Below are 22639 nucleotides of genomic sequence, written 5' to 3' on the forward strand. Positions count from 1 at the left end.
AATTTAATTATATATTTTTATTCTAATTTTCAAATAGAATAATGATCCTATGAGACCCTTCCACACCATTATATATTTAACATAGTACTTAAATATATATATTTTTAATCTTTGAGTCGGGTCCGAGCTCGAACGACCCGTGGCAACCCCTGCACTTTCGATATTTTCGGTACATAGAAGATACTTTGCCCTCCGGTGCAGTCACGTTTAGATACGTGGATGCTTTTCGATTTTTATGGAGGGCTTAAATGAATATAACTCCTACGTCAACTAGATATTATGTTCCCACATGATCATGGTGTTAATTTACTCCATTGGATGAAAGATAGACCTGGGAGTTCTTTCAATTTGAGTTATTTTTGGCATCCTCGTGAAAATATCCAAATTATCATTTCAAAAAATAGATTTGGATTTTCAGTTCCTAAATTACTTTTGGATATTTATGGAGGGTTCAAATGAAAGTAACTCCAATACGTTAACAAGATATTTTGTTCCCACGGGATCATGTTGTTCATTTACTCCATCGGACAATAGATTGATTAGAGAGTGTTCTTTCAATTTGAAAATTTTGGGATCATGGTGAAAAAGTCCAAAATGATCATTTTAAAAAACTAGGTTTGGATTTTCAGTTTTTAAACACTTAGATCTTTCTATCAAAAAAATTGGACGGTCTCTGTTTAGTCAAGAGATCGTCTTTTCACTATAGTATAATTCAAAAAATATTTCTCTCTAGTAGAGTGATTAGGTTGAAGGGGTTACGTCTACCACAGTGACGCAATAATATTTTGGTTTTAAATTTGAAAATCTCTTGAGTTTATAGGGAAAAGTAATTTGAAAATAAAGTAATTAAATGAGAACATAATGGATAAGGAGAGAGAATAGTTTTTTTTTTTTTTTTGGGGGGTAAGTAATGGAGAGAATGGTTGAGAGCATATTTAGCAAATCGCCGATTAAACGACAAACTTTTTTAAAAATCGGTGAATTTATGGAACCGTTAAAAACTACGATGTTTTAAAAATTTCAAGAAAAAATCACTTGTTTTTCATAAAGACATTTTAAAAGCGATTTTTTTGTATAACGATTTAAACCATACCAAAACATCGTATTTTTTCTACCTGTAATTTTATTTTGAAAGATATTTTCTTTTCCCTGTGAGAATGAGCATGAAGTAGCAGTGAGATCAATCTCCCCAATCATAGCCGAAAACCTGTCTTCTTCCAATGTCTCCCCGTCCCTTGTATTTTCCTCACTCTCCCACCCCCTCCTCTTACCACGGGAGAAGCCTCCTCATCTACAGGTGCTAACGACTTAAAATCTCTTTGATATCAAAAACCTTAGTTTATCAACCACAACTGGAAGAGACTCTAGGAGTCTCGACCAAAATCCATTTGATATCAGAAACCCTTTGATATAAGGTCGAGCAAGGTCTAGATCAAACTCTTAAAATTATTGATCACTTCGGAACTCCTTGAAATCATAGAGTTCACAATCCCATCTTCAATAGAGAATGATTTAGGTTTTCCAGCCCTCTTGATCTCCATGATTATCATTTGAAGCCCCAAAACGAGACCATAGAGTTACTGATCGAATCCACCAACCAATAATCTAGCGTTTTCTGGTCCTAGTTTCATAGTGCAAACCAAAAACCACCCTCTTCCTTTTCTCTCTCTATAAACAGAGCAATCTGAAACCAAATGGCTACGAGCCCAAGCCTGCTTTCAAATATAAACTTTAATCATAGTTATAGAATGACCATAGTCAGCATACCATAGTTAAAAAAATTTAATGAGAAAAAAACGTTCTTGTATTTTATTTGGTACCTACTAAGTAGATGCGATATATGTTAAAGTACTTAATGAGTAAATTTATATGGTATAGTATATATTTTTTTTAATGATTTTGACATAATTTTAATTTTTTAGAGTTTCAAAATTTCTAATATTTTAAATTTATTCAATTTTTTTATTCCGATTTTTTGAGCCTAGTACGATACATTGGTGATATTTTTACATAAGGTATTTTTGGTGATATGTATTTTTTATCCAATTTTTTATCTAATTTTTAAAAATAAAACTAATTTATTTTCGATTTTTTGGTGAGTCGATTTATTGATAGTCCCTGTAAATTATGGTTGAGATGACTAAAAAAAAGAAAGAGTAAGCTAGTGTACGAGATGAAAAAGTGGTATTAAATCTCCTTCGAGAGTGATAGAGAGAGAAAGAGACAAAGATAGAGATAGAGATAGAGAGAGAATGGTGGAATTCAAAATTAGAAGGCTTCTCTGTCTGCTCCGACACTACTACTAGGTTGCCGATTTCCCTTTAACGGGACTCCACTTCAACTACGGCCGCGACGCTCCGGCCTCTCAAGTCATCCCTTCTCATCTTCTCTCTCTAAAAGGACGTCTATCTTTCTTGCATCCCTCCTCTTCTTCTCTCTCTAAAACACTCACTCTCCCCGCTCTTCTCTCTCTAAAAAATACTCTCTCTCCAATTGCAGTCCTTATCTTCTTCTCTCTCTAAAACCGCAGTACACTCTTTCTCTAGATCATTTCACTCTCTTCAGAGTCCTCTGATTTCTTCACAGGCCTCTCTCTCGGCTTTCTCTGACATTGCAGGCTTCCCACATTAAGGTGCGCCTCTTGTCGTTCTCTTCCTGTAACTTCACTTCTCAAACGCTTTTTTCTCAGCCTTCTCTCTTTCACTCCTTGTCTCTTTTTGCCCTAACTCTTTCTCTAGATTTTGTTTTCAAGTTTATTCTCTTCTGGATATAGGCTTCTCTCTCTCCATTTCAATGTCTCATTTCCCCCTAAGTTTTATGTAATCTTACGTCTATTTTCTGATGTCAAGGATTTATGTTTTTCCATTGTTCCTTTGTAACATTATGTTTCACTCATATGCTTTTTGGAAAGATGTTTGATGATTGGCATGCTTCTTTCAGGACTTATCCTTAGATTTTTTGATTTTGTGTGATAATTATCAGCCGAATGTCAGGCATTGTCTATGTAGAATGTAGTGAATGTTTTGCAAAATGATTTGAGTGTCAATCTGTTTTAATTTTTGTTCCTTGTTTTCTTGTCATAGATTTCTGGTTTGATTGATGCTTTCCATAGTTACTTTATTAATTATGTGTAATTTTGCAGTTCTTTGTGGAACATCTGTTCTTTCAGGAGTTAATTGTTCAATTTTTTCCTATTTTGTGGAATAGTTATCATTAACTTATGGCATTGTTTTGGAGAATGTGTTGAATTTTATTGATAGTGATGCGAATATTTAACTTTTCCCCATTGCAACTAGTTGTTCGGGGCTTACAGTTTTCCTTCCAATGAAATGTTTTTTAGTTTGATATGATTCTATTCTCATGGTTTCTTTTGTGGCATTGCTTTGATATTGATGAAATCTTCAAATAATGGTTTGTTTCTGCTGTTTTGTTCTCTGATATTATTTGTTTGGTGTTCCTTTTTTTTCTTGGATGATGTTAAAACTCTGTTTATTATGTTGAGTAATTGTCATCTGCTGACTTCAATTGCTCTGGTTTTGAACATCTGCAAATGTGTAGTTTTGTTAAAATTTATGTTGTCTGGTTAAAACTTCAATTATTATTATATTTGATTTAGATATTGTTGATTTTAGGCAAGAAATCATATTTATCTGCTCCAATCCTCTTATATCTATCTGGATTTTCTTTCTTTTTTCTTTTTTTGGTCGAGATTGTGTACTTCTGCAGATATTTTATTTCAGTAGGCTGTCAAGGAATGACATTGTTATTAGTCCTCTGTTACTAAATTTGTTCTGCTGATCCATCTGCTTCGTGCTCGCCTTTTGTAAAATGCGAACTGGGGAATTCTTTGTTTGTTTATGTGAGGGAAACTTTTTTTTTTTTAATTTTATATTTTTTCTTCCTCTGAATTTTTAATTTTTATTTTTTTGGGTTTCTTCCTTTGATGTTTACCTGTTCCTATTTTTGTTGTGAATGTTTTTCTTTTTCTTTCCCTGTGAACTTGTGGCCACCTCGTTTAAATGTTTTTTTTTGGTTTAACTTCTTACTCTTTTGATTTGTTTCTTGTTCATCTCATACTGGATGGGGCTGATTGAACATCGGCGATTTATTACATTATGCTTTTTTTACGGTGTTTAGTGGTTCTTGTTTCTTGGTTTCCGTTGTCAGTATTTTATTGTTGCATTCTCTCCTGAATGACTTTTTTGAGTGTTTATATTTTGAAAATCAAGAAAGAGGTTAGAAATGTTTGAAAATCAAGAAAGAGGTTAGAAATTTTTTCCATCAAGTAAAAAAAGTAAAAAACAATAAGAGAGGATAGACATTGAGTTGCATCTTTTAGCATTTTGTTGCTTTAGCCTACTTTTTGTGGTCTTTGCACTGTGCACCATTTCTGTTATTGATTTATTTATTTTTGAATAATTTTGGCTTGTTAGTTGGAATTCCTAAATTCAAACTGATTGTTTGCTTTTCTTTCTCGTTGCCATCAATTTCTCTGGCTTGGGTCATAGCTTAGGATGTTTCTTCATCTTTTAGCATTTTGTTGCTTTAGCCTACTTTTTGTGGTCTTTGCACTGTGCACCATTTCTGTTATTGATTTATTAATTTTTGAATAACTTTGGCTTGTTTGTTGGAATTCCTAAATTCAAACTGATTGTTTGCTTTTCTTTCTCCTCACGATCAATTTCTCTGGCTTGGGTCATAGTTTAGGATATTTATTTTCTTGTGTGGTTTGGCCTTTATAGGTCAAAACTTTTGGTGAGGTTTGGCCTTTACAGGTCAAAAATTTGGCTTGTAGCCCCTTCTGTCAATATGTTGCTTATATGTGGCGTGTGCTGTTACTAATTTTTAATTTGTTTTTATTATTATTTTGTGATTATGGACTGTTTTACCTGCTTTGGATTGGTTAGTTAGGTCTAAATATTGAAGATCTTGCAATTTGTGAATTAGGAACTGAGTAGAAGCCAGAGAGAGCTGCTTATCTTTGGATCGGATTTGGAAAAGAGCAACGAAAATTTTTGTTATATGATAAGACACCAAAATGATGGGATCTTTTGTCACCAGGGCTCTTGTGTATGTATCTCTTAATGTTCTAGAATTTTAATTTGCTTGACACAAATGTTAAATATGCGATTTTTGTTTTTTGTTCTTTTATTACACACCTACATATTTGTTTTTCATTTTCAATATCTTTATGTGATGCTACTTGCAGATTGGCTTTAGGGTACACATACCCTGCATATGCCTGCTTCAAAACAGTGGAAAAAAACAAGCCAGAGATTGATCAACTACGTTTTTGGTGTCAATATTGGTAGGCACTTCTCTTGTTTCTTTGATTTGTACATTTGTCATGGGTCATTGGGTGCATCTAATGGCATTTATATTGGTACAAAATTTTTTTGGTTGCTATCGTCTTCGGTTTTGCTTTTCTTGAGGTTCAAACTTTGAGGAATGCCATTACATCTTGTCAGAGGATATGTGCAGTAGGATTTTAACATTCACTCTGAGTTCCGAACCTCTAGGACCTTTAACCTTTAAGACATTTGGGCGATCCAAAGAAAGACCCATAAGTCAATCAACAATGTGGAAATTAAATTGGATTGTTTATATAATATATATGCATTTTGTTAAAGCTGTAGAATAAACTGCAGTTTGTTTTACTTTGTAAATGTCTGGCTTTCTTATTTATTGTTATTAGACTGGTCAAACATTTGGAGATAGATAACTGTAAAAGGACCTTTTTGTTTCTGCATTTTCTTTCTAATTGGTGCATTATATTGTTTTATTTGAATTTTTATTATTAACATTGCAGCAATCAAATATTTCAAGTTGCACAAGGTGGAAGTATACACTGATCTGCATTTTCTTTTTAATTGGTGCATTATATGTTTTTTTTGTTTTCTATTATTCTCATTACAATGATTAAAAGGGAGTATATTCTAAGTTGCACAAAGTGGAAATAATATACACCAACAAATAAAGTTATATGTAAGGTGAAGGGAAAGAGGGAAAGAACACAAGAAGGCAACTCAAAGTGCTGATGCTGATAAACATGATGGTTAGAAGGGAACAATTCTCTATTAAAAGAGTCTTTGTGGATATCCTTGCTTGCCAATATTTTCAGTCTTCCAAGGGCTATGCAAATTCAAAAATTTTCAGTCTTTCAAGGGCTAGGCAAATTAAAAAATTGGCTATCAAGTGACGTTGACTGAGTCAACATTGCCCCAAAAGAGACCAAGAGGAGGACTGCAGTTGCACTCTAAATCTGGTTAGGGGCCCATTCTCTGTTGCCATTTTTTAGTTGCATGTTCTTACCGGTCCTGGGTATATCCTTATCATGACATATGCAATTTCCCAGTGTGTCATCATTAAAGGACGAGTTCCCTAGGGAACTAAAACTACCCTCGAAGCTAAGCTTCACTTTTCCTTGTGGCAATGGGGATAGTTGCAAGCAATGGATCTGGTAGTTCTCTTACTCCTCAATGTCTGTAACATCTTCCAATCCTGCACCAAGTTGTGCACAGTATTTATTAGGACTTCTTCAATACCTGGCGGCGGCCAAGAATGAGTCTGATAGCTCTCTGACCACACCATCTGCGAGTGTATTGCAATCTTCAATTCCCCAGTATTCTTGGATAACTAGGTCCAAGAAATGATAGCATCGCACTTGTTTTTGTAACAATCTTATTCCTAGTGTACACACCTGAATTATACATGTTCTTTTCTCCATTCCATGCAACTCAGCTTTGAGTTTCACCCGCTCCATGAAGACTCTTGATAGGCGTAAGAGTTTCGTGAATGTTATCTTCCTTAGTGTTGTTTGGGTGGTTGTAGTAGAAAGTAGAGAAATGGATACAATCTTCCTAATTGGTCTTTAAAGTCTTGATTCTGATTAATATTGTATGATTGGCTGCACTTGAAAGAAAACATGTCATGATTGTGATATTGACGTCTGGATGGCTGTACTAGAGAGAAATTGTAATTCAGAGGGTTGTCTCTACATTATAAATTATCCCGTAGCGGCGGGTTCATACTGATGATGCGTCACTGTTGTTTTCTGATTTGGGGTCAGATTCGGCCACTCATGATTTTAGTAAACAGCCACTTTTTTTTATTCTACCACACAAAACATGGGTGCCAATACATACAGCAAGGTTACCTGGTTTGGTCACCCATAAAGATGCTTGAGTGGCGAAATCAGTGAAATCAGCCCCCTTCTGAATGTTATTTTCATAGTAGAAGGAAAAAATAGATATTTCTGTTCGTTGTATATACATGCATACATGCTTAAAGACATGCACCCATGCTTCATTACCCAAATATTTTTCTCATGCATATGCATTACTGCATCTATATACTATTAAGCATGGACAACTCTGAAACCCATGCAGAGGGTGGTTTTGAATCGAATTTTTTATTGTTTATTTGGCTGCTATCATTGGTCAGAGAGGACTATTAAATTATCTTCATATAGGACTATTAAATTTTCTTCATTTCTTGCCTGAAGAGCTCGAACATCACTTGTGCATGAAAATGCATGCAGGAGATTGGGATGTTCCTCCCTAGATAGGAATGATTCAACATTTTGATGCTCCCATTTAGTTTAGAGAATTCATATTTAGATGATGCTAGGCATATTTGGAAGATTTCTTAGGATTTTTGTATGAAGATAGGTAGGATTGTAGCAACTTTATGCTTTTATTTACATGATGTATTTCGAGATGGAAACTTTGATAGTTTGAATTCTTGTTTTTTAAGGATCATAGTTGCAATGCTGACTGTCTTTGAGAGGGTTGGAGATACTTTTGTTTCATGGTAAGCTTATCTTAAAGCGTGACAGCTGTTTTATGGTGTATGAAAAAAACTGAGATTTATGGTCTCTGATTTTTCTTGGTTTCTTGAAGGGTACCGATGTATAGTGAAGCAAAAGTTGCATTCCTTGTTTATTTGTGGTATCCAAAAACATTGGTACCTCCTCTAAAAAACCTGCAATTTTTAGCACTCTTCTCTTTATTTATGATTTTTGAATTTCATTGAACTAATTTTAATTGTTATAGGGAACATCCTATGTGTATGAGACTTTCTTGCGGCCGTATGTTGCGAAACATGAGACAGAAATTGATCGTAACTTGCTTGAGTTGAGGGCAAGGGCCGGGGACATTGTTGTTCAATTTTGGCAAAAGGCTACAAGTTATGGTCAGACAAGGATATTTGAAATTCTTCAGTATGTTGCTTCACAGTCATCGAGGCCTGCTCCTGCTCAGGTATCTGTTGATTTGGGCAAATAGTTGTTTGATCAAGTGTCAACATGCAGTATTTTTATCTGACATAACTTTTTTCTCGATGGTTCAGTGTTCCCCTTCTGTAGATGCTGTGTTCTCTTTTACTTTTTGCAATTTTGGATCTTTATCATGTACAAAATAGCTATCCTCTCTTTTGTTTTTTGTTCCATTGGTTGATACTTCAGTGTCCCTCTTCTGTAGATGCTGTGTTTTCTTTTACTTGTTGCAATCTTGGATCTTTATCATGTACAAAATAGCTATCCTCTCTTTTGTTTTTTGTTCCATTGGTCTTGCTGTATATGCACCTTTGGTTGGATATGACTGGGTATTCTCTTGCCCTGACTGGGTATTCTCTTGGTTTACTTCCCCTCCCTCTGCTTGGATATGATTGGGTATTCTCGTGCTCTACTTCCCCTCCCTCTGCTTGGACATGCATGTGTCTCAGTTTTAACATAGGACATAGGTGTATTCCCTCTGTGTTTTCTTTTACTTGTTGCAATCTTGGATCTTTATCATGTACAAAAAAGCTATCCTCTCGTTTGTTTTTTTGTTCCATCTTGCTGTAAATGCACCTTTGGTTGGATATGACTGGGTATTCTCTTGGTTTACTTCCCCTCCCTCTGCTTAGATATGATTGGTTATTCTCGTGCTCTACTTCCTCTCCCTCTGCTTGGACATTCATGTGTCTCAGTTTTAACATCAGACTATTTCCTCTTCCGTAGAAACTTTTTTTTCTTTTACTTTTTTAAATCTTGGATCTTTATCATGTACACAACTTGAAACATAGCTATCCTTTTTTATGTTTTTTGTTCGTTGGTTTTGCTGTATTTGCCTTCGTTTCGCTTGTATATGCCTGGGTATTCTCTTGCTCTACTGCCCCTCCCTCTGCTTGGCTCTTCTGTTCCATACTTTCTATGGGATTCATGTTCTCTTTTCTATTGGCCTTCTTGGGGGACATAATGATGAGAGCTATATTACTATATTATTGCCTTTCTGGATGGCTATTCTCTTGGTGGAGTGATTGATGTAATGTATAGTGATGTTTATTTTCTAATGGTTACATGAATGAATCAATTAAATCAATTAAGTGATATTGTGGTGTGGAATGACAGTGGTTCCTGTGTTTGTTTTTTCTGATGATCCAATAAATGAAATATTTTCAGGGCATGAATAATGTAATGGTTGTCCACATGTTTATCTCTTATCCTTCTTATCCTTCTTGTGGCGTTTAATGATGAGATTTGATTTAATACTAGCCCTTCCATCTGCGATATCTGTTGAAATGATCTTGGGGTGCTTTCTCAGCTGATTCAATGAATGAACGAGTATTGTGGAGTGATTGATGTAATGTATAGTGATGTTTATTTTCTAATAGTTACATGAATGAATCAATTGAATCAATTAAGTGATATTGTGGTGTGGAATGACAGTGGTTCCTGTGTTTGTTTTTTCTGATGATCCAATAAATGAAATATTTTCAGGGCATGAATAATGTAATGGTTATCCACATGTTTATTTCTAAATCATGATGCTTTACTAAATTGAGGCAGTTTTTGTAGAACCTTGGCGTTACTATATTTGGTAAAGGCACATCTCAAAACTCTGCCAGAAAATGCAGTTCCAGCTCCTGAAACCCCTATAATAGCCTGCAAATCTATTTCTGCTGTTGAATATGGAACTTGAAGCTCCAAAATAGTGCCAATCTGGCAGATCTGTGAATACTTGAAATGGACTGTCCAGAAACATGTTACAAGATCGATCACTTCCAGAAACATGTTATAACATGTTGCAAGATCAATCACTTCTAGGGCTTGAAATGGACTGTCCAGAAAACATATTACAAGACCAATCACTTCTAGGGCTTGAAATATTTAATAATAAATTGGAAATATTTATTATTTAAATGTATAATAACTTTGAAATATTTAATAATAAATTGCAAATATTCATTATTTAAATGTAAAGTTTATAATAACTTTATGCTTTTTATGGAAGAATAATAAAGTTCTTTTTATGGAAAATTAATAAAGTTTAGGTGTTGATTATCTAAATGCAACATGAGTATGTCCGACAGATTGATTTGATATTATTTATATGCTTTGCACTGCAGATATTATTTATATGCTTTGCACTGCAAATATTCATTATTTAAATGTAAAGTTTATAATAACTATATGCTTTTCATGGAAGAATAGGTTTTAATTAGAATCACTAGGTGTTGATTATCTAAATGCAACATGAGTATGTTCGATAGATTAATTTGATATTATTTATATGCTTTGCACTGCAGATATTATTTATATGCTTTGCACTACAAATATTCATTATTTAAATGTAAAGTTTATAATAACTTTATGCTTTTTATGGATGCTTTTTATGGAAGAATAGGTTTTAATTAGAATCACTTTTATTATCAACAGCATTTTACTCTCTGGTTGATAATAAAGTTTGGATGCTTTTTATGGAAGAATAGGTTTTAATTAGAATCACTTTTATTATCAACACCATTTTACTCTCTGGTTGATAATAAAGTTTAGGTGTTGATTATCTAAATGCAACATGAGTATGTCCGATAGATTGATTTGATATTATTTATATGCTTTGCACTGCAAGTGGAGGTGTAATTGAGTGTTGCGGATGAATTGTGATGTTAGTTCTTTGCTTTTTGTTGAAGTGCAGGTATTAACTAGAATCTTAGATGCTTTTTGTTGAAGTGCAGGTATTAACTAGAATCTTAGATGGATGCATGAGGTCGAGTGATAAGGATAGTGTTGATGAGTGATGACAATACTGTGGCAAACTATATGAATCTTAGATGCTTTTTGTTGAAGTGCAGGTATTAACTAGAATCTTAGATGGATGCATGAGGTCGAGTGATAAGGATAGTGTTGATGAGTGATGACAATACTGTGGCAAACTATATGCATTCTATGGCAGAAATATAGACTTTTAGATTTAAGAAGTATGGAACACTTGTAATAGTGATTAACAGTTATACTGGAGTGATCCTGGACTTGATTTGACTAACAATAAGATGAAAGAATGGAGCTGATACAAGTGGAATTCTCATGGTGTTCAACGTGTCATTCTGTTTCTGTTTTCTGAATGTGTGAGGAGAGTAGTAAAACTACTGAAATCGAACTGAAGCTACTGCTGAATGTAAATGACTTCAGCTGATGCAGTTGTGCATCTACTAACTCTAACTTAGTGAAATTGAAATGAGTATGAGTGAATGATCAGTGAATGATTGACTGAAATCGAAATGCATGAGTATGATTGATTGGGAGTGATGATCGACTGGGAGTGATGTTATTCTTTAGAAGGTAATATTGGTGTATATTTAATGGATTACTATTCACTCCCCCTCTGCAAGGGAGCTTTTCCGTGGACAGAGAATATTGTGGATCAGTACGTAGTTTTCCTTTCTCTCTCACCATGGTAGCCAAATAATCTTCCTCAAACCATAATACTTTAAGAAACCATATGATATTTCTCCTGTCCTTCACAGTCTACCATATGATATTGCTCCTGTCCTTCACAGTCTACCAACTTGTTGGAGTACGTCCTTATCATTCAAGGAGAATTTTGATAGTTATAGGGTTGACGTTTCTTGTTCCCTTTGCATCTCGTGACACTTCTCAGGGCATACTCTAAAACAGATGCCGATAGGGGCTAGGAAAAATGATTGCAGGCCATGTTGGATTATAGGCTGCAATCAGGTTGCCTTTTTTTGATGTGGGGTTTTGATGACAAGGATCAGTAGCCTTGCACTCCAGATCTGATCTGATGCTGATTTATCTGGTTGCGCGAAATTTTTTCTTCGGGTCGCTTTGGAAGTGGGTCTTTTTTGGTTCTTGAAGACTTGAGGAAGTTTGTATATAATGACACTTTTTGTGAATGTTCAACCGTGTGCGAACGAACTCGTCTGTCCCAGTTATTTATTTACTATGATTTTCTTAACTCGTTTGCCCCAATTATTTATTTACTTTGATTTTCTTTACACATTTACAGACATAGACTGTTAGGCATGGTTTCAAAAAACGGTCTGCCCGGTGCTTAGGCGCCCTAGACCATAACCACCACACTCCCAGACCTAGGCAGCCCAACACGGGCAGATGTACCTAGACAGGAAAGCCAGGCGGACGCCCAATGCCCAACACGGGCGGATGTACCTAGACAGACGAGCCAGGCGGGCCCCCAATGCCCAAGGCTGTAGACCCTTTTTCGTTTTTTACGTCGCCCAAAAGGGCCCAAGGCTGTAGACCCTTTTTCATTTTTTTACGATGCCCAAAAGGGCAAAGGGGGTCATTATGACCCCCACGATAGTAAAAATATATGATGGGGGTTATTTTTAACCCCCAAAGTGAAATAAACACCCTTAATCTTTGTGCTAAATGTATTTATGAGAATCTAAAGTAATTTATGAGAATCGAAAGTATTTTTTGTGGATTGATAAAGTTGCCACTAAAAATTTAATTTTTTGTGGATTGATAAAGTTGTCAACATGTGATATACCGATATGTCATACATTTGTTATAAAAACGTATGTAAAATATTTAAGTTTATTCTCAACATGTGATATGCTGATATGTCATACATTTGTTATAAAAACGTATGTAAAATATTTTCGCCAATATGTCATACATTTGTTATAAAAACGTATGTAAAATATTTTCAAATGCAATAAATTACAAAATTGACACTTATATATATATCTTAAAAATTTGTACTACAGTGCGCTTGAGGTTCTGGGCGCCCACATAGGCGCCAGGCCAGCCGCCTAGGGGACGCCTAGCGTTTTTTGAGACATTTCAATGTTTGGATTGCCCACATTATGTTTAGACGGTTGGAATATATGTGTTTTTTTTTTCTGTACCTGCTTGAGGAGCAGGCAGGATTGCAAAATCTAACCGTTCATACATGGATTAATTGATGATCATTATACACACTACTCTATGCCGAGTAGCATGATTGTGTTTTTTTTTTTTTCTGTACCTGCTTGAGCAGGCACTATTGCAAAATCTAACCGTTCATACATGGATTAATGATAATCATTATACACACTACTCTATGCCGAGTAGCATGATATGTGTTTTTTTTTTTTTCTGTACCTGCTTGAGGAGCAGGCAATATTGGAAAATCTAACTGTTCATACATGGATTATTGATGATCATAATACACACTACTCCATGCCGAATAGCATGCACTGTGACGAAAAAGGTTAGTTTGCAAGCCGCATGCACTGTGACCAAAAAGGTCAGTCTGCAAGTTTTCCAATAACGAGGCATGTAAGGCAAGCCTTCGCCTCAACAACCATATCGCATGCACTCATGTGAGCATTTGACATGCCGCCAAATGTTTTCATGAGGGAGCATTTGAGGAAAATAATTGTAGGGATTTGTGACTTGAGTGTTATTGGCATTATTGAAGCAGTAGGTGCAAATGGTGCTTTATGCTCGAGTCACTTCCTCATTCCTGGGTACCAGGTGGAGATATTGATGATGGCTCATCTTTGCATTTGGAGTTAGAGGCATGGTGCCGCTCTATGAGTGATAGTAGCATTGGCTTACTTGCCAAGGTGGGTGGGCCCAAGGGCAGTGACAAACTGAGTGGCAGAATTCTCATGAGGAAAGATGACATGGTGGTTGAGGGTGCTGGTAGCAAATAGAGGTGAGACAATCAGAGCTCTCCAGTGATCAACCTTGACCTACAACGTCGTGGGAGATGGACACACCACTTCACTCATATATGCAGTAAGTTGAAGGCAACATGAGTCGTCTACTTCACTATCCATGCTAGGATACGCACGGGGTGCTGGATGCTCATTCATTTTCCATAGTTGGATTGTGGAATTAGGAATATTAGAACATAGCATGGGAGGAAGACGGATTTGCTTAGCTCCCCTTGTTCTAGTGGTAGGCGTCTTGAAAAGATGTATATTTGATTAATTCTTCCAATAGAATGGTAACATCCACTCGAAAACCCCTTTTTTTATAAGGTACAAAGACTGAAAGAACCTTTAGAAGTTATTTGGACTTTTGTATTTGTCCCTTGGATGGAGGTCCTATGACAAATTCCAATATCAATGCTTGCACCATTCGTCAATATTACTTAATCTCACTTGAATCAAAGGCTACTTATTGCTTCAATAGATTTAAATTGGAGGTTGAGAACCAGTAAGGGGGGAGAATTATTATTCTCAAAACTGAAGGGGGGGTGCGAGTTTATAGTTGAATTGTCGAGGACATTCTCTCAGGATCATGGGATTCGTCAGCAGGAAACGATGTCCTGTGCTTTGTAACAATATGGTGTTGCGAGAGAAGGATTCGTATTCTATCAAACTCTATTTTATTTTTATTTTTTGGTTTGTTATTATTTCTCCCTGCATCAAGTAGTTAACAGAGAATATACCCTCTCTCAAGGTCTGCAAGGGAATCTACCCCAAAAAGATCTTTTCACAAGATCAACTTTACTAAGTTCCAATCCCTTATCTGTTTACAAAGAGGGACCTTTCCCCTTTAGATATAATTGAAATAATAAAATAAATAAATAAAATACATTTATCTCTCCTTTTGAAACTCCTTTCTTTCCTAAAAAAGATAACCTTTCTAATTAAAAGATTGACTTTCTAAGATTACAACAAATCATCTAAGATAGGCCTTTTTATTTCTCTCTATCTAAGATAACACCTAAAATTCTAAAATAAATATCTTTTATACCCCTCAAATCTCTACAACAAAAAAAATACAAAAATAACCCTAAATAAGCTAAAAACCTAAATAACACCAAATCTAAAATCAAGAAAATATAAAAATAAAATAAAAAAGAAGTCCCACCATGCGTCTCGATACTTTTTAACACTTGGATCTCGGGCTCAATCGTCATTTCTTTTTCTTTTTCAAGATCCTCGTAAAACTTGAGAAGATCACGATCTTGCATCAAAATGAGATTGTCACATTCAGGACTGATTCATGTCTACCATAAAATCTGGTGTCAAATCTTCATGGTTGCAAGCACCCTCTTCGCAATGAAGATAGTTCTCCAACCGTTGTAATCGTTGATTCATGTCATGTACCTCGGTTCGAACATCCTCCATGACTATGGGAAAATTGTCTAAAGCTTGTCCCAAGCGATCATCTATAGCAACATTAGCTTTCAGTGGCATTACGAAAGCTGGATCTTACTTTCTCTGATATGAACTGATGCATGGAGAAATAATAACCAAAAAAATAAAAGTTTGGCAGAATATACCGTCTCTTAAGGTCTGCAAGGGAATCTACCCCAAAAAGATCCTTTCACAAGATCAACTCTTTATCAATTCCAATCTCTTCTCTATTTGTAAAGAGGGACCTTTCCCCTTTAAATACAATTGAAAAAATAAAATAAAAAAATAAAAATACATTTATCTCTCCTTCTAAAACTCCTCTCGTTCCTAAAAAAGATAACCTTTTTAATTACCTGTTTATCAAAAAGTTTTCTAATGATTAGAACATATCATTTAAGATAGTCCTTTCTTTATTAATTCCAATCTCTTCTCTGTTTACAAAGAGGGACCTTTCCCCTTTAAATACAATTGAAAAAATAAAATAAATAAATTAAAATACATTTATCTCTCCTTCTAAAACTCCTCTCTTTCCTAAAAAAGATAACCTTTTTGATTACATGTTTATCAAAAGGTTTCAAAAAATTTTCTAATGATTAGAACATATCATTTAAGATAGTCCTTCCTATTTCTCTCTATCTAAAAGATAACTCCTAAAATTCTAAAATAAATATCCTTTATACGTCTCAAATCTCTACAACAAAAACAATACAAAAATAAATCTAAATAAGCTGAAAACCTAAATAACACCAAATATAAAATCAAGAATATATAAAAATATATATATATATATATATATATATATATATATATATATATATATATATATATATATATATATATATATATATATATATATATATATATATATAAATAAATAAAAAAAACCCTGATTTATTTTTTGCATCACTACTGTGTGCATCTGGAATAGGGTGCCTTTGATATGCGTATCTTAAAGCCCCTTAAAGTAGTTATGGACCAGTAAAAAATCCTTAATGTTCAATTTTCTAGTCATGGACCGGTCAAATATCATCTCTAGGTGTCAGTTCTTCTTGTCATTCCATTTGGCAATGAGCTAACCTAAAGGTTGGTAGTATTAAGCCTGATTACATTTGTAAGAACTTTGATGGGTATGTCTTGGGTTGTGAGTTTGAAGAGGGTGATTGGAAGAATGTTGAATCCTGCGATGTGGACTTTTTGAGCTGACGTTCCTTAAAATTAAAGGTCTTCGATGAGTATTGATCTCAACTAGAGAATGGTGAGGAGATTCCTCCACTAAAGGATGATAATAGGAGCATTCACATGGTCATTGAGGAGAGAACCATCATTGTTTCCTGAGCCACCATTGGGAGAGAACTACCATTGTTTCTTGAGCCTCATAGGAGTGCATGCAGTAGAGTTCCTCAAAGTTATTGAGATTGAAGATGAATGGTTTGGCTTTCATCTCCATTAATGAGAATGAACTGGGTTCATATTAGGCAACACTGAGATCATTTATTGTTGGCAAGTGGATTGAAAAGATCTAGCTTTCATCTCCATTAATGAGAATGAACTGGGTTCATATTAGGCAACATTGAGATCATTTATTGCTGGCAAGTGGATTGCCTAAATGGACTAAGAGATAAAAGTTCAATGAAGAAGAACCGAGTATGGAAACTTGTGGATTTTTGAATCTTCCCTATGATAGAAAGATCTAGCTTTCATCTCCATTAATGGATTGAAGAGGAAAGATCAAGCTTTCATCTCCATTAATGAGAATGAACTGGGTTCATATTAGGCAACATTGAGATCATTTATTGCTGGCAAGTGGATTGCCGCAATGGACTAAGAGATAAAAGTTCAATGAAGAAGAACCGAGTATGGAAACTTGTGGATATTTGGATCTTCCCTATGATAGAAAGGTTGATGGGACTATAGGCAAAGCACAAAACCTGAAAAGTGGTGAAAGGGTTCACCTAATTGAGTGTGTGGACTATATTGACACATTCTCCCCTGGAGGCGAGAATAGTATTAGTTCGCCTCTTATTTGCCATTATATTGAGTTAGGCTCTGAAACTTGACTATATGGATGTTCGGGTGATATTTCTTGAAAAGGATATGTCATTGAGAACAGTAGGAGTTCAATGATCTCGATATTATGAGTTGACAGGATCCTAATGGCAAGGCACGAAAAGGCATGTTGATGCCGTAAAAAGGCATGAGGGTGCCTAATGAGAAGGCATAAAAAAGAAATTGTGTTTATAAAAACAAGACATTGAAGTCCTAGTTTGTCATGTCATGAAAAGGCATGATGATGCCATGAGAAGGCACAGAAAAAAAAAAAGGAAATGTGTTTTTTAAAAAAATGGAAGAAGAAAGAAGAAGAAGAAGAAGAAGAAGAAGAAGAAGAAGAAGAAGAAGAAGAAGAAGAAGAAGCAAGAAGAAAGAAGAAGAAGCAAAAGCTAGAAACGAGAAGCAAGTAGAAGAAGAATAAAAAAAAAAAAAAAAGTAGAAGAAAAAGAAGCAAGAAGTAGAAAAGAAGAAGTAAGAAGAAACAAGATGCAAGAAGAAGAAATTTAAAAGAAAAAGATGAAATGTGCTATAGGGCTTGTTGAGTCGCTACTAAAGCAATCCAAGTCTGGAACCTTGGCACACTGTGGACTTGACACTTTGATTTCTCCAAGAGAACCATAGACTAATGGATCTTTCTAGAAACTGATCCCCACTATGAGGGTGGAGTAGGCTAATTAGATGGGTGACCTGGATTATTGATGGTGGACATTAGAAAATGTCTCAACTCTGGCAGTGGGAACAATTTCTTGGTGTAGCAAGTTAGTAGACATGATTGGCATGTCCTATATGGAAACAAACTATATGGATTGATAAGTAGCATTACAGGAGAGCTTTTGGCTTATCAGGAACTTGCAAAGCAAGGGATCACATAGTGAGTGCTGAAGAGCTTATGATGTGTGTTTTGGTGATAACACGCGGCACAATCTTTCACAAGTGATCCCATCCCAAGTATCGCCTGCTGACATAGTGCGTAGAGACTGGGTAATCACTATGTGTGAGGTGTCATTAAGAAGAAAGTGGTAGTCATTGACATGGTATCTCCCTAGAATGATGGTGGTAGACTTGTGACTAAGCATATATGTTGAAATAAGTATAAGGCTTGTGTCAAGGTATTGGGACCTGGGAGTTCCTAATTGATTTTCTATGCCATTATTATTGTCTGACTCTATCAGTACATGGATGCTGTTTTCTGATTTACCATTACGTGAGATTTATGGTACTATGGTTTGTTCATAGCACAAACACATGGTTTTGATTGCACATTAACAATAGCCCGCTAGGACGCTTGTTCATTTTCAGATATATCGACGGCAGGCTTGTTCCTCTCTCTCGCACAACATTGACCAGCCTCATTGTCTGGGACATTGGAGGCCGAGACGCATGGTGTGTATCGCCTCAATATGAGATCAAGATGACGTTTCATAGTTAGTTAGGAATCAACATGATCCATATGTCGCCCCACTGGATCATGTAGCCTGTATGAAAGCCAGGTGTGCACATCAGGGATGCTCGGGTTAGTTGCTTGGGTGAGACCTAGGGATGCATGGGGTGCGATGGGATGCATGGTTACGACCATGCTTATCGAAACTGGATCGAATCAGTAGTTCGATCAGCAGAACCAATGACCAGACCCCTCTTCGATCATATGCACTAAACTGGTATTTCTTGAGAACCGGTCAAAACTGGTGGTTGACTAGTTCAACTGGCTTGATCGCTAGTTTTGCTAGTTCTCTTGGATAAACTGGCCCAATCTTTTCCCCCTCGCACATGATATTTTATCTCCAAAATCTTTAATCCAAAAGATCTCAAGATTTCTACAAAAATTGTCACCCTAAATGGTTAAAAGGAAGTTTTTCTTACTTACCGTTTTGCCATGCATTCTTCACTTTTTTGCTACATTTTTCTTTTTGTTTAAAAACTTGCTATCCCTCTCTTTGGAACCACCTGTTTTCTCTCTCTTTAATGGGGGCAAAAGTACACCTAGTTCTTCTTCAATGAGGCTCTTCAACTTTATAAATAGGGATGTCATATGTTATATTAATTTTACTTTTAAAATCATGTAATTTACTAATTAGAATCCTCCCATATTTAAACTTTTGCACAAGTTGGTTAAAATAGGAGATTTTTTAACTGTAAAAAATTCCAAGTTTTCAATAGTTTTACCCAATATTTTTGTTCTATTTTTTTGAATTTTTGCAATTTTGTCAAATTTTAAATTATTTATATATGTAGAAAAGGTCTTACCGGTCACCGCTAGTTGGACTGGTTTTAAGTGGACCAGTTCCTTCACCGGTATGATCCTGATAACACTAGTTGCGATTGAATTATGACCTGCATGGTGTAAATCCTATGTGGATCCTAGTATATTTTATCATTTGCACCATGGCGTGTAACTCATACCACACATACTTAGCGAGACGACTACTACCATAGAGGTAGAGGTGTACAAGATGATTCTTGTTCCTTGTTATATCGTGCGAGATATAGCCAGTCACTTAATGACCCAGAGTGCCCTTATTGACCCCTGTGACAATATTAGGAAGGGGAGATTTTGTTTTCTACTTTAGCATGCACTCCTATGGTCATGTATGATTTGGCTGAGTGGGGGACAAAACTAGAAAAGTAGTTAAATAAAACAGAAAATTAATAGGCCTAGGGAAAGATCATTGGTGTCACACTTCGATTGGCACCTAGAGAGAAATTGTACTCTAAAGATGCTCATTAGCTAATCAACGACTTGAGGTTTTTTATGCTAGGTGTACTTTTGCAAAATATTTTCAAAAAAACTAATACTGTATATTTTTGCAATTGAATTTCTTGGCTTGCATGAGAATGATGTTTTCAGTTGCAGTGTTTTTTGAATGAGAAGAGATGAGGTGTCCCATGTTAATGTGATGGAGGCTTAATGTGGTTCTCTTTATAAAGATGTATGCTCCTTAAGGTCTTACGATGCATTTCCCAATAGAGTATGAGAGAGTTATTGTATTATGATGTGTCACCATGAGGTTATGGGATCTGACATCTTTTAGTACTCATTGTGGAACAAGTTTGAGATGTTGGATTTGGATTCCACCCCTTGTAGGTGTCGAGATGTCCTTGAAATTTTATACGTTTTAAGTGGCTAATAAAGAAGAGGATGTTCATAGAATTATTGTGCTTGTTAATGGTAGATAGAAAAGGTAAAGAAATCCCATGTGATATGGGATTTTCAATTGGAGATAAGCTTCACTTGAGGGAATATTATCCAAAAGAGGAAAGATAACTCTTTATTGGATAAGATTCTTTTATAGGATATTTTCTATATAAAAGTTGCTAAATAGCGAGAGAAAAGAACTTCATGAGGTCTACGTACCTCTCAAAAATATTCACTGTACACGTAATAGGGTCTCCCTCTCTCTTTTAGTTCTCTCTTTAGAAACCTTAAAATGAAGAACCCAAAGGTGATTCAAGAGTTCTCGGGCATTCCATTAAAATTTTGGGATTGCGCTGTGTATATTAAATTGACAGTTCTAGTAATTGTTAGTCGGCTTAGAGATGTGAGTATCAAATTCTTGAATTGGAGGAGACACGCGTAGAAAGAAACATAAGGATCACATTAACCGCCCAAGATGAATCAAATCTGGAAAATCATATGTGATTTCTATCCAATTTATTTGTTTTTGTGTTTCTGCTACTTTCAGCATTCCTTGGAATCCAAGATTGCGGCCTCAGGGGCAGGCCACCGAATAAATAAAAGTACGCACATATGGTAGGTGTGCTGCACATGCAACATGTGTGCGTGTGCACAACACGTCCATTTCGGTGCATGCACCTACCGGTCCACTACACGTCCATCGCGCAGCATTGGTGCTGGTGCACGCACTTGTGTGTGACATTTGTGCAGCGCATGCGCTAGGCACGCACGCCCATGCACTAGTGTGTGATCTTGCAGGATCATAGAGGGCCATTGTGTGGGACCATGCACTCCTTGCGTGCACGTGCAGATCTGTGAGCGTCTACAGGCACTTGAATGGATGCTCGTGGTGGTCCCTCGCAATGGGTTGTCAAGGGACCAGAGCAGCCAGGGTGCTCTCGGCGCATCTTTTGGCTTGCCCAATCATCCCGCACGCGAAGTGTTTGCGCTTGTGGGAGCACAATGAGTCCTTGGATTACTCGTGACTTTCAAGGGGCCTACAAACGTCCGAAAATGTCCCCAAAAAGCACAAAAAATATCCGAAAAGTGCTAGAAAATACAATTTTTTGTGTTTTAGCATGTCGACCATCAGATTTCAGGGCAGATTTCTATGGCAATGGCTCTGATACCAATGTTGGATTTTAGAGAATTCAAAAAGCAGTGGAAACACGCATATACTAATGGATTGGTTAGAAATCACATACCTTTTCATTCCTTTCTGCGTGCATCTCTTCCGGTTTGAGAGTTTGATGCTCGCATCCCTAGGTTGACTACCAGCATTATAACCGGCAATGTAATATTAATAGACATAATGTAATTCTCGAGCCTTTGATGGAATGCTTTAGAGCTCTTGGATTACCTATGGGTTCTTCATTATAGGGTTTCTATAGAGAGAACTGGTAGAGAGAGGCCCTTTTAGGTGTAGAGAGATAATATTTTTAGCAGATTCGTACACCTCATAAAGTTATATTTTTTTAATCTTTCTTTAACAACTTTTATATACAAAATATCCCATAAGGGAATTCAAAATGGAGTTATCTTACCTCTTTTGGATAACAGTCCCTTAAGTGAAGGTTATTACCAATTGGAAATTCTATATCATATGGGATTTCTTTATCTTTTCTCTCTACGGCTAACAAGTGCAATAATTCTCTGGACATGTTCTTCTCTATCAACGACTAAAATGCAAAAAATTTCATGAACATCCCTGCACCCACAAGGGGCAAACTCCAAATGCAACATCATTAGCATACCATGCCCGGTGCAACCTCTCTTCTTTTTTTGTCCTTCTCTAACAACATAAATGCACCAGCCCTAGTGTGACCCTATCATTATGTAAAGTTGGTTTCTTAGAGATAAAAGTTACACTCATCAAATATTTTCCAAAAAGGTCTCTTTTGGTGTTGATATTGGTTCAACGACTAAAATGCAAAAAATTTCATGAACATCCCTGCACCCACAAGGGGCAAACTCCAAATGCAACATCATTAGCATACCATGCCCGGTGCAACCTCTCTTCTTTTTTTGTCCTTC

At 35.9% G+C, this 22639-nt stretch overlaps 1 protein-coding gene across 2 annotated transcripts in view; it reads left to right on the forward strand.

Moving 5' to 3' along the window:
* The first annotated feature begins 2238 nt into the window (after positions 1–2238).
* HVA22G (HVA22-like protein G) overlaps positions 2239–22639 on the forward strand; it is a 34290-nt gene continuing 13889 nt past the window's right edge. The window contains exons 1-7 of one of the 2 annotated variants that reach the window (XM_020662791.2): positions 2239–2632; positions 4948–5070; positions 5210–5308; positions 7756–7812; positions 7902–7965; positions 8055–8261; positions 10999–11331. In XM_020662791.2, the coding sequence (XP_020518450.2) occupies positions 5039–5070; positions 5210–5308; positions 7756–7812; positions 7902–7965; positions 8055–8261; positions 10999–11061 (522 nt within the window). In that variant the 5' untranslated portion in view covers positions 2239–2632; positions 4948–5038 and the 3' untranslated portion in view covers positions 11062–11331. Of the gene's footprint in view, positions 2633–4947; positions 5071–5209; positions 5309–7755; positions 7813–7901; positions 7966–8054; positions 8262–10998; positions 11332–22639 lie in introns of those variants that run through there. The other variant, XM_088848248.1, reaches the window with a different exon arrangement.

The sequence above is a fragment of the Amborella trichopoda genome, chromosome 9 (assembly GCF_054954075.1).
Source record: "Amborella trichopoda isolate Santa Cruz 75 chromosome 9, AtrichopodaSantaCruz75HAP2 v2.0, whole genome shotgun sequence".
NCBI lineage: Eukaryota > Viridiplantae > Streptophyta > Magnoliopsida > Amborellales > Amborellaceae > Amborella > Amborella trichopoda.